General features: G+C 35.2%; 1 protein-coding gene across 1 annotated transcript in view; it reads right to left on the bottom strand.

Annotated features, from left to right (window-relative positions):
• Positions 1 to 976: 976 nt before the first annotated feature.
• The window catches only part of LOC136830372 (uncharacterized), a 225882-nt gene continuing 214358 nt past the window's right edge, over positions 977 to 12500 (bottom strand). Inside the window, exons 15-20 of the mRNA XM_067089907.1 lie at positions 8783 to 8824; positions 6980 to 7181; positions 5942 to 6135; positions 5083 to 5125; positions 3843 to 3962; positions 977 to 1761 (exon numbers count right to left, since the gene is read on the bottom strand). Coding sequence (XP_066946008.1) covers positions 1621 to 1761; positions 3843 to 3962; positions 5083 to 5125; positions 5942 to 6135; positions 6980 to 7181; positions 8783 to 8824 — 742 coding nt within the window. The 3' untranslated portion in view covers positions 977 to 1620. The remainder of the gene's footprint in view (positions 1762 to 3842; positions 3963 to 5082; positions 5126 to 5941; positions 6136 to 6979; positions 7182 to 8782; positions 8825 to 12500) is intronic.

Here is a 12500-nt window from a genome sequence, read left to right as displayed (position 1 = left end):
TGGATGTTTTAGCACGAGAGAGAGAGAGAGAGAGAGAGAGAGAGAGAGAGAGAGAGAGAGAGAGAGAGATTCTGAGGCAAGGCAAGAGAGAGAGAGAGAAAAACAGGAATGACAACAATTTTTGTGAAAGCAAGGCAAAGCAAGGAGAAGAGAGAGAGAATATTCTGAAAGCAAGGCAAAAGAGAGAGAGACCCCAGGAATGACAACACTTTTGTGAAAGCAAGAGAGAGAGAGAGAGAGAGAGAGAGAGAGAGAGAGAGAGAGAGAGAGGAAAGAAAATTAATGGACGACGAAAGGAAAGACACTTAAAGAGACAAAGAGACAAATAGAAGGACAGACGTCAGATACAGATAAGAGCGGCAGTTCAGCAGTCAGTCATAATAACAATTAGTTATCAATGCCCCTTGCTCATTACGCTATTCTTTATGGCGTGTTTCTGTTCCTCTCAGTATATTGTGCTCGGGGAGCATCAAATTACTAGAGGATTTTAATACACGACACCTGAAAGAAAAGTCTATTTTGTCTCAATTTTTTGTCAGATTTGTCGTGAAACTGACAATTCTGTTTGTTAACTTACGGCATAAACGTAATGTAATGTATTGTAGTCTTTATTTTTTTCCTGTTCATTAAGATTTTACTTTAAAAATTATCTACACTTTTTATTTTTTGCTGTTCAAGATTTTACTGAAAAAAATTATCTACACTCTTTATTTTTTGCTGTTCCTCAAAAATTTACTGAAAAAAATTATCTAAAATTTTCTCGGAAAGTATAAATTCCATATATATAACTTTCTAAAGTAAAAGACACTTAATTTTTTCAAATTTAATTAAACTCTCGGAAAGTATATTAACTACGTAAAAAGTACTGTGGTTTTCGTAAGAGTATTCAACTTTCAAACAAGTATTCAAGTTTTTAAAAGTATATACATTTCAAAAGTACATAAATTATCGAAAAGTATCAAAACAACACCAGATATTTGAATAGAAGATTTTGTTCATTTATTCGATGAATAAAAACTAAAATAAACAGGAGATTAACTGATTAATCTAAAAGATATTAAAAAGATTGGGCAAAGAAACCCATATAATAAAGAATAAGAACGATATAAAACTTAATTTTCACAGTAACGACAACAGTCTTTGCTCCCCTGAGTCAACGAATCTGATAGAACTCTTGCATTTGTTTCAAAATGTTTTCAGATTCTTTTTGGGATTAAAGATAAGGCCTTGTTTTTCCTCACCCTCACTCTATTCAAGTCCATCCCTTGAAAATCTTGAACTCAAAACACCTTCAAGTTATACTTAATAGTGATTAAAAAAAACAAAAATTTTTCAAAACAATTCTCAATGCGGATAATATTTTTTAAGTTCTTTATCCCAAATGCTGAGATCCTCAGGCTATACGTTCGAATGACTCCTTTAAAAAGCTCAAAAATGTCCAAACTTTTCTCTATTCACAATGAAACTAAACGTTCCCATTTCTCGTTTGTTTCGTGTGGCAATTCATCCATCAATCGAGCAACTTTACGAAGCAATGTTTTTCTTTATTAAAAACAACGGGACAAAGCGTCTTCTTAAAAGTCCGCCATCTTTTTTTTTTTTTATCGGTTCGCGCGTCCATTATCTCCGATTGTTGACTTTCATCTTCCTCTTCCCGTTCTTCTTCTTGTCGGTCACCTTGTCGTGATTCTTCGTTTCGAGACTCGTCTTACACTCGATGAGGTAGGATGCCAAGAGGGGTAAGCTCCATCGTCCTCTGACCTAGCGCACACAGGGAGAAGAAGCAACAAGAGAGACTATAGACGATGGGTTTAAAGGAGCCGTTCCACAGGGAAATCCCTACTGTTACCACGACTACTACTACTACTGGTTTAGGAAAGAGAGATTCTGTTTTACAGTGATAAGTGGTTAAGAATTGTTACAGAAAAAAGGGTATTAATACCTAAGAGAGACACTAAAGATGATGTTCTGGACATAAGAATGATGATGGTTTAATGGAAATGTGAAGTAAGCTTTACTTTGTTACATAAACAGAGATATTATACGTCAATTGTTAAAGGATTGTGTTACTCTCATCTATAAGCAGGCGATACTAATGATGCCATTTTGGTTAGAAAAGTGCTACTATATACATTATTTGCAGGATTCCTTTGGTTATATCCAACTGCTAATTTATGCGAGGTCGTTGAAGGAACAAATTTCAGTTAGTAAGTGCCAGTGTCTCTTTCTCTAATATCTACCAATGTGATTTCTAAATTAATCTAATCATTAGTATATTAATTCTTCTTTAATTCAACTATAGACATCAATTACTTGAACATAATATTCATTCCCAAGACAGATCTCCATGTGAATGTGGTACTCGGGTGTCTAATCCTCTACAACAAGCATCCATTGCTATGACACGCATAACTACGTTCCATAAAACTCGTGTTTTCAAACGTGACGCCACAATCGCAAACTCTTTGATTGCTTCTGTGTTAACCACAGTCATGGAAGCGTGTGTGATCAGTGCTCTTCTCTCTGACAAGGCCCAAAGACCCAACAAGCTCGTGCATTCCGTGAACTCGGTGCAAAAACACAACAGCAGCCTTGGCTATGCAGGTTTCCTGAACATTTTATCTGGGTGTTGCGACATGATTATATGATGCTCCCAAGGTAATAACGAATAAGTTTTTCACCGTGAAGTTTTTAAACGAATATAAATACACAAATATAAATACACAAACACACTACAGAATTATTGAATAGAAGTACACAGTCGTCCAGCAAGAGTTTAGATAAATGTAAACACACCAACACAAGAAGAAAATTATTTAAATAAACACTTAATTTCTTCAGGCAAAAATTTTAAAATGAATTTCAAGACACCAACACGATAGGAAAGTTTACTTGGTTTCAAAACAGATTGCAAGCAAAAAATTTAAAACGATAAAAAATTATTTTTAGGCACTTAAATTTTCAAGCATGATTTTTAGTCAAGTCGACGATCAAATAACAATAAATATAAAGGCACTATGTATTCCATTACAAGTTCGTATTACAGCAAACCAAAATTATGCGTTGACCCAAAATAAAATTTGCTTTGCAGGCAATAAATCTGATTTTAAATTTACCTTTTGATTTCCTATCAGATGATCAATCTTGTCTGCCTTCTCCATCTAGCTGAGCTACCTTGATAACCTGTACTATCCTACAGAATCTATGTATCCTAATCCTTATCCTAATCTGACCCTGCAACTATGAAGGGCTGTTAGTGCGTGTGAAAGCCTCGAAAACCGGATATAAATGAAAACAGGATAATTTTCAGTGAAAACTTAACAAAAATTCTCAGAAATTAAACTTTTGGATCATGAAATACTGGTATATTATGACGCATGAAAACTCAAGTTATTTAAAAACAAAACATCGAAAACATATTTTAAAGAAATCTTTAAGAAATTTGGTCTATACGAAGCACCAAATGAATTTTTAGGAATTGTAGAATATAAAAAATCAAAATGTATTATACAAAGTTAACGTACGTTTAAGTAAAAAATAAAAAAAAAATAATATATAAGTGAAAGTCCGGGTAAGTACCTCGATTTATAAAACTACTATAAATTATCCTTCTAAATTACAGTAGTATTAATTTTAGCAAGAAAAAATAGACCGAAAAATAGAAAAAAAAATAAAAACGAAAACCAAAATCTCTAACGATCCTTTATCAAAAAAACCACCGAGAAAAAAAAAAAAAAAAAAAAAAAAAAAAAAAAAAAAAGCTTTCGCAAGTACTCCAGCCAGGCCTAAATGCGTCCACCCTTCCCAAAAACGAGAGAAAAAAACGCAGGCGAGACACATACCACAGAGCCACCCACCTGTGGCCTAGGAATACCATAAATAAGGAGTTTGTAATATCCACAACCAGGGGGGACTACGGTGAGCCTCAGCTGATCCTCCGTCTCCTCGCGACCTAAAATGCCCTGGCAAGGAAGAGAGTTACATCAGGAAAAAGTCCTCTCTCAGTTTGTCGTAAATCTAAGTGTTGTTATTCAGTTTGCTTTCCTTCTACTTTTGGTCAATTTCTGGTATGCTTCGCCCAGGGAGTGTATCAAACTCCCACTACAATGCAGTCTCTTAAAACAATTGGCTGACTTCTTAAATTGGTAAAACAGAGTAAAAAAATAATTTACTTGCTTATATTATTTATGACCCTATATTCGATGAAAGATTCATTAGACACTTGAATAAATTAGCAGGTTTCTCTCACATAAATAAACAGATATAATAATAATAATAATAATAATAATAATAATAATAATAATAATAATAATAATAATCTTACTTTAAGCTGTTGTCCGTTGCTGTCGAATAATGGAACATGGCGAACTTCAATTTGTCGAATCAAGGCTTAATTGGTGAAATCCACCTGATTGAAAAAAGAGGCGCTGAATTTACTTGGAGTTATAAATTTATGACCTCTGGAAGGATTCGATGAAATATGGTTCATTAGACACTTAAATATATATTATATATTCTCTATATAAATAAACAGATATAATAATATATAATAATAATAATAATAATAATAATAATAATCTTACTTTAGGTTATGTTCATGGCGGTTAATCAACTGCAGTTGCTGTGGAACGGGCTGGAAACTCCATTTTAAGAACGTTACTTGAAAACCAGTAGTAATGGCACGACGACTGGAATTGTGCTGAATCGAAATAGTCTAATATTTTGGCTCAGTCAAATACTTTGCATATTTCGTCCTAAAAAATTATAATGACTGCAAATGCACCTGATTGAAAGTGTCATTTATCAATTTTTCCGCACCGTTGTGTCGCTGAAATATGACCCCATGGGTTTCCACGTCTGTGTTAATAAATTACATAAGTTGCCATTTTTGTGTAATAACCTGGGTACAGATGATATGACAACCTACTAGCTAACATTTTAATAGCTGTCATCAATGACTTTCCAAGTAACCTCAATGTATATTGATTTATCTTTTCCATATATAATATTCTTAATATAAAGCTGCAATCTAATGCCCTTTTACAGCGACTCACCGCTAATAAATGGAAATCTTTAGGTTACCACTAAAACTGCAAGACTGTATGCCCACTTGTGTCTATCCCACCTAATGAGGTCAAGTTGAATTATTGTTAAAGTCAGAAACATGGTTTAGTTTCAAAAGGAAACAATTAATAACATTTAATAAGCAAAATACATATCAATATCTTTAAGAGCTTATGAAACATGAGTACGTGTAAATATAAATACCATTTTAAACAACATATATATACAATATATAGAATTTGTGTGTGTATAAACCAGTAGTAATGGCACACACACTATAACTGTATATATAATCGAAATATATATATAATATTTTATTTATATATCATATATAATATATATATATATATTATCGTCCTAAAAATAATGATGACTGCAAATGCATTGGTCAAATATATATATATATATATATATATCATGTTATCTGATGAAGAGTTGGAGGAATTTATTTCTGGTGATAGAAATTCATTTCTCGCTATACTGAATTCCACCACAATAGCTGTCCCGTTGCTAACAATTGGTTCTTAGAAATAAATCGCTAATCCTTCAGGCCAGCCCTGGAGAGCTTTAATCAGCTCAGTGGTCTGGGTAAAACTAAGGTTGCTTCATTATACTGTTATATAAATTATATATATATATATATATATATATATATATATATATATATATATATATATATATATATATATTGTTTTTTTATGTATATGTATATGTATAATATACCACATATATACTGTATGTATATATATATATATATATATATATATATATATATATATATATATATATATATATATATATATGTGTGTGTGTATGTATGTGTGTGTGTGTACGCATACGATTATTCTCAATACGGAAGATCCCTGTAGTCTCTCACCTTTTCGCAGTGGAGGAGGAGAAAGTGACCACATGTGGCAGGGCGTCCCCTTCGTCCTCGAGGAACTCCTCAATGCCGGCGTAGATCTTGAGGATATAGCTGTCGGCCTCTGGAGGCTGGATCAGGAAGGAGACCGTCGCATCGTTGTCCTTCATCGTGCAGAACACCCACTGATTGATGCTGGCGTCCTCGCCCTTTGGGTCCAGTTATTATTACTGTTGTTAGTTTAGGTATCTAGGTTGTTAGGATGTTGTGTTGTTTTTGTTTAGGAGTTTTCGACGTCGCGGTTGTTGGAATGGGGTTGCTATTATTGTTGAGTTTTTTTTTTTTTGGATATTGTTATTATCATGGGTTTAGGGGATCTTATTGTTGCTGTTTAACTATCCTGGTAATATGGATGTTTAGATGTTACCTGTATTGTTGTAACTATATGTTGTTAATGTTAATGTCCCACCGGTTGGTCTTAATGTTGTTAATACTGTGGATGTTGGAGTGGTTATTACCATGTCTACTAAGATTTTATTGCTAAAATTGTTAATGTTGTAGATATTGTTATTGTCTCCAAAGTTGGTGATGGTGGTTTTTTATATTGTTCTGGTTTTTGGACTGTTATTGCTACAGTTGGTACTATCCAGGTTGTTGATAAGGTGTTATTATTAGTAATGTGGCTGATGATGGGAATGTACTTGTTGTTAGTAATGTCTTGGATGTTTGGAAACCTGTTGTTGTTGATGATAACTATAAGCACTGCTGTTGTAGTTATCTGTATGCATTACAAAAATCAGTATTATCAGTTTACTGTTGACGACGATTTTATTCCTCTGCTGCTTTTATGAGGATTACAACACCAAAATGTTCCCATATGTATTTTCCCCTCAAAGATTTAAAATATTTTTCTCAAAATTCATATTTTAATACTTATCGTCTTAGGTCGCCTCTATATACTTCCTGTTCATATGTACAAAAAGTAGTCATTACATTTCCAGGTAAATTAACTTCATCCCAAATATATCAAACGTCATCCTGACTACCACTAACCTCCTCATCTTCTGCTGGAAAGAACCTATACTTGTATCTGATGAGAACGCTGGATGACAATGTGATTTCGGTCTGCGTTCTGAAGGTCACTGGAGAACTCTTGGGACGATCCAGTCGTAGCCTACATGTCCAGAACTCTGGCATAACCTTCGGTAGAGAGTTGAATTCTTCTAAGGTTAGAGGTCTGTCCAGCAGCTGCCACCTACAAGGGGAGGAATGAATTCATTTGGGGCTGGTTAGAGGTCTATCCAGCAGCTGCCACCTACAAGGGGAAGAATGAATTCATTTGGGGCTGAAAAGCCAATGGGAACATGGGTTTGATGCTCTAAGCAATGGTTAAAATAGATAAATCCGGGTACTGTGTGTGGTCCATGGGGAAGGAGGGCTGATTCCCTCATGCAATGTAAGGATTTGGAAATGTGGGGTATTAAATGGTCAGTGGGGAAGGGACAATGGCATTACAAATGGCATGATTTGGTAAACTCGGGTATTGAATAGGTATGTTATATTTATTAAAATGTGTGGGCACTGCATAGTTTGGTGACAAAAGTAAATAACCTAACTTGGTTGAGTATTTTCTGCACAGCCCGTCTTATATCAAGCAATAAAAAAATCAAAATTATGTGGAGTTCCCTGCCTTCATGTGTCGTATACTAATTTGGCCGAAAAAAGGGATAATATCAGAATATGAGTTACAACCTTTGTGGAAAATGGAGAAAGCGAAATCAGTGAGTCAATATAAGAGAGCACAAAGAAGAGAATATGGGGAACCACAACAGGGTGGGTTTGGGTATTTGAGTTTTAGTCTCGGAGAAAGAAATAAATGAAAAGTAAATGAGAAGTGAAATGGGCGAGACAGATCATAAGTGATCACAAAATAAACAGGTGACATGGACGAGAAAGATGATGAATAAATAAAAATGGAGTACACAAATGAGGCATAAGTTAATGAAATGGACTGAGACAGATTTTTATGTTTAATCTGATTGGACGATGTATGAGAAAGAAGATCAAATCTGAAATCATCTCTTATGAGGAAAGAGCAGCAACGAAAATAACTGTTCAAGTAGAACTGAATGGTTTTCAAGATCTGGAAGAAAAAATACCACGGAAGTAATCTAATAGAAAAAATAAATAAAGTGGCAGGAGAGGAAAGAAAAAATCGTCATAATCAAAACAAATTATCAAAATGAAAATAAAAATCTTTAATAATCACCACAACTGCCAAATGTTCAAAAAAATTTTCTTTTAACATCATTTAAACTAAAAACATACCTGAATTTATCTAAACGATCTGTAAACAAAAAATTAGTCTTAATTCCATTTCCAGGTGCAGTTCTGACAGTGACTGCCATTCTGCTTTTAGTCTGAAGCCACCCCTTCAGAGGATATAATAATTCTACGTCTACAAATGAAGTTAAAAAAAAAAAAAAAAAGTAAACAATCCCCAGAAGCTTCTTCCCGGGATCGAGTTTTCTGACGCCGACAGCAATAGTGCCACTTTCTTTCGGTGGTCTCGGTATACTGAAAGCCGCGCCCATTTCCCACGGCCCGGTGGTGGCTCCATGTTGCCAGAAGGACGATTATGGCTAACTTTAACCTTAAAAAAATAAAAACTACTGAGAGAGATGCAATTTTTTTATTTGATGATTGGAGGGTGGATGATCAACTAAAGCCTCAGTAGTTTTTAAGATCTGCCCATAAAAGTGCGGACAGACAAAATGTGGACGGACAGACAAAGCCGGCACAATAGTTTTCTTTTACACAAAACTAAAAAAAAAAAAAAACATTGAATCGTCTCGCCTTTCATAATCCATTTCCAGGTGGTGATAGGGAAGGGTGAATCATCTGGTCAAAAGTTCATTTAGGTGCCCATGGGGTCCATGATATAAAAAAAAGAGAGAGAGGAATTTCTAAAGCCTATGCGCCCTCACAGAGGAATTTTGAGAGTTCATACACTCTGACATAAAGGGGAATTTCAAAAGTTCATGTACCCTGATATAAAGAGGAATTTGAAACGTCCATGTACACTGAAATAAAGAATAATTTCAAAAGTCCATGTACCGTCAAATAAAGAGGAATTTCAAAATTCCATATACACTGAAATAAAGAGGAATTTCAAAAGGCCAAGTATCATGACAAAGAGGAATTTCTAAAGTTCGTGTACTCTGAAATACAGAGGAGTTGTAAGTCAATGTACCTTATAATAAAGAGGATTTCAAAAGTTCATGTACCCTGAAATAAAGAGGAATTTCAAAAGTCCAAGTATCATTAAATAGAGATAAATTTTAAGTGTCCAAATACCCTGACATAAAGATGAATTTCAAAAGTCCATATATCCAGAAATAAAGGGGGAATTTCAAAAGTTCATGTACCCTTCAATAAAGAGAAATTTCAATCTTATTGGTAGACTTCATATAAAACTATTTTCCTTCTGCGAACCTTCTTTTGCAATGCATCGAACTTTTGGTATTTTATTTTCACTTTCTCAAATTCACTTTCGTCTGATGTGCTACAACACGTATGCGCCGTCATATCTTCGAATTAATGATGTACGTCGACATTCCTGAAAACTGCGTTTGCCTGTATAATGAGCAGGATACAAGGTTCCATAAAAGATACTCTGAGGTCATTCCACTGAATTATGCTTTCAATTACCAAGTAAATCTCTCCCTGACTTCCAATTTCTTTATGAAAATTAATATGAAATGGAAGAGTGTTGATTTATACTAAATCTCTCTCTTTCTCTGTCACTATTTCTATGAAAAATTACCGTTTCTTTTAAATTTCTCCCTTAATTTATTAATGCAATATGAGACTTCAAATGAGAGTTGCACTCATTTCGTAAGAGTTCGAAAAGAGTAATTATATTACATGTTTATTATTTTCATTTATTCCACCTGAAAGAAAAGTCAGTGACCTCGTATCGACTGGGACAAAGGGCATCCTAAGACAAAATAATTTTAGCCAAAACGTTTAGGAAATAATTTCGAGTCGACACGATATGACTTTTAAATTATATGCCATTGACATAAAAGCAAAAAGTGAGCGTGTGATGAATTTGCTGTTTTCAGTAAAAAAAAAAAAAGGCAGTTACAGGGCACCCTAGTTTTCTCTTTTTTTTTGGCGCTGCTTACGATTTGATTATAACTTTTGACAAAAGTAAATATAAAGCATCTTTTATCCATAACACATATAAGACATCTGCCGCACTAAGCAAAACGTATCTTTGTTTCGAAAAATTATGCAGTATCTTTTTTTTTTTTTACTAAAATATCATGCGTCTTTTGCCTTAAGTGAATATAAGTATCTACTATCCGTACGTACTAAATGTCAAGCACCATTTATTCAAAATAAATAAGCGTCATCTTCAGCACCAGAAACATTTCACATCTGTCCAATACTAATGCAAAGTATTGTTTGCCCAAAATCAATGTAAACCATCTTTTGTCCTAAAACTAACAAAGCATTCTTGCCCAAAGAAACACAAAGCATATTTTGTCCCATATAAGCATAAAGCACCGTTTACCTCAAGCAACTGCAAAGCATCTTCAGTTCCAAACTAATACAAAGGATCTTTTGTCTTAATCCAACAGAAAACATAATATTTTCCTCTAACGATTTATGCCGCTTGTCCCAAACATACAAAGCCTCTTCCGTCCCAAACAAATATACCTTTAACAGTTACCACTGCCGTGGACGGCAAGGAAGGGGGAAGGGGGTGGCGGGGGCTTACCGCAAGCTAGCATTCCTTGAGCGGTGTACTGTAAGCAGTAGTTGAGGTATTTGGCAGGATCTTATAGGCTCCGCGAGTGTTCCTTCACAAGGATAAACAAGTGAAAGATCGAGTTTTGAAACTTTAACCACGGCCCGGTGGTGGCCTATCCTATATCGTCGCCAGAAGCACGATTATGGCCAACTTTATCCTTAAATAAAATAAAAAATACCGAGGCTAGAGGGCTGCTATTTGGTATGTTTGATGATTGGAGGGTGGATGATCAACATATCAATTTGCAGCCCTCTAGCCTCAAGGAGTTTTTAAGATCTGAGGGCGGACAGAATAACGTGCAGACGGACAGACAAAGCCGGCACAATAGTTTTCTTTTACAGAAAACTAAAAATGACCGTATTGTTGTAATGCCAGTCAATAGTTTAAAATGAACCATCATCAGAAGACGTCTGCGAGAGCCTCTCTGCTAATAAGCAAATCCCCTTACTTCTTGTAAAGCCAGTTTAAAGTTAAATTATTCAATTAAAACGAAGTAATCACTGTTTCAACAAGTTTCCATATTACACCTCTGACGTCAAACGGCACCAGGTAAAATCAAGCGATCTGCAGGTGTTTCCTACAGACCGCAAAAAGCCTGAGGGGTAATTAGGATCCCGTAAAGTATTAATTCGTCCCGTAATTACAAGCGTCTGTTCTGAACGAGAAAACCTTACGCAGATAGCAATCGCTTTCCATTTGGAACGTGAGTGGCTTCATTTCGACCAATCGCGCCAGTTTGATCTTCCAATTCTTGCCAATCGTTATGCTTCTCAGTCAGGAAAGCATTGATCATGATTCAAACAAAATGATTCATCTTTGCTACCTATAGCCTTGAGCCTTCGATATTTCTGGAATAAAGTCCGATGGAGCTGACATCCCAATACCCTCATCTAGCAGAGACTCGACACAGGAAGAAGAAAATGTGGCTTGATCCGTAGGGGTAAGTTAAGTATACCTTAGTTTTACCAGACCACTGAGCTGATTAACAGCTCTCCTAGGGCTGGCCCGAAGGATTAGACTTATTTTACGTGGCTGAGAACCAATTGGTTACTTAGCAACGGGACCTACGGCTTATTGTCGAATCCGAACCACATTATAGCGAGAAATGAATTTCTATCACCAGAAATAAATTCCTCTAACTCTTCATCAGCCGGCCGCGGGAATTGAAACTTATTCCATATTTACTTATTCCTGATTTGCATTGATCAAGTTCTTGTGCTTTTTAAAACAGGAATGTGCAGCTTTTGGGCGCATCGATCACCTTTTGAGGTTGAAATTTTATTCGTTATCTACGTTTTCCAACCATTTTTAATATATTTTAGAAAATTCTAAAGAAAAGAAAGGGAGGGAGAAAGAAGGTAGCGAACTTTAGAGGAATAAAAAGATTTTTTATTTGGTTTCAAAGTCGCTCACAATGAAACAATGGCTGTCTGAACATGTTAAGAATACGCTACGTATATGTTCATACTGCAGCTGATATTCAAAACATAAAAGTAAACTCTTCGACCGCCTCCGAGTCAAAATAATCAAAACAGATCTTCCAGCTCTGGTCTGTAACTGGGCCCAATCTTTTCCCTGGACGATTTGTCAAAAGAAACATTAACACAGACACCGATCATCGATCAGTCCTAAATGTCCACATCTATAATCCAGGAACGTTCCCAATTTTAGGGTTAGAGGGTCACATCCGTCCCAAAATGGAGATAATTTACAAAATGTTCCAAGAGAAGCAGGAACGACGTGCTGCCATAA

Source organism: Macrobrachium rosenbergii, chromosome 46 (assembly GCF_040412425.1).
Source record: "Macrobrachium rosenbergii isolate ZJJX-2024 chromosome 46, ASM4041242v1, whole genome shotgun sequence".
Lineage (NCBI taxonomy): Eukaryota > Metazoa > Arthropoda > Malacostraca > Decapoda > Palaemonidae > Macrobrachium > Macrobrachium rosenbergii.
This window is presented reverse-complemented; position numbering and strand designations above follow the sequence as displayed.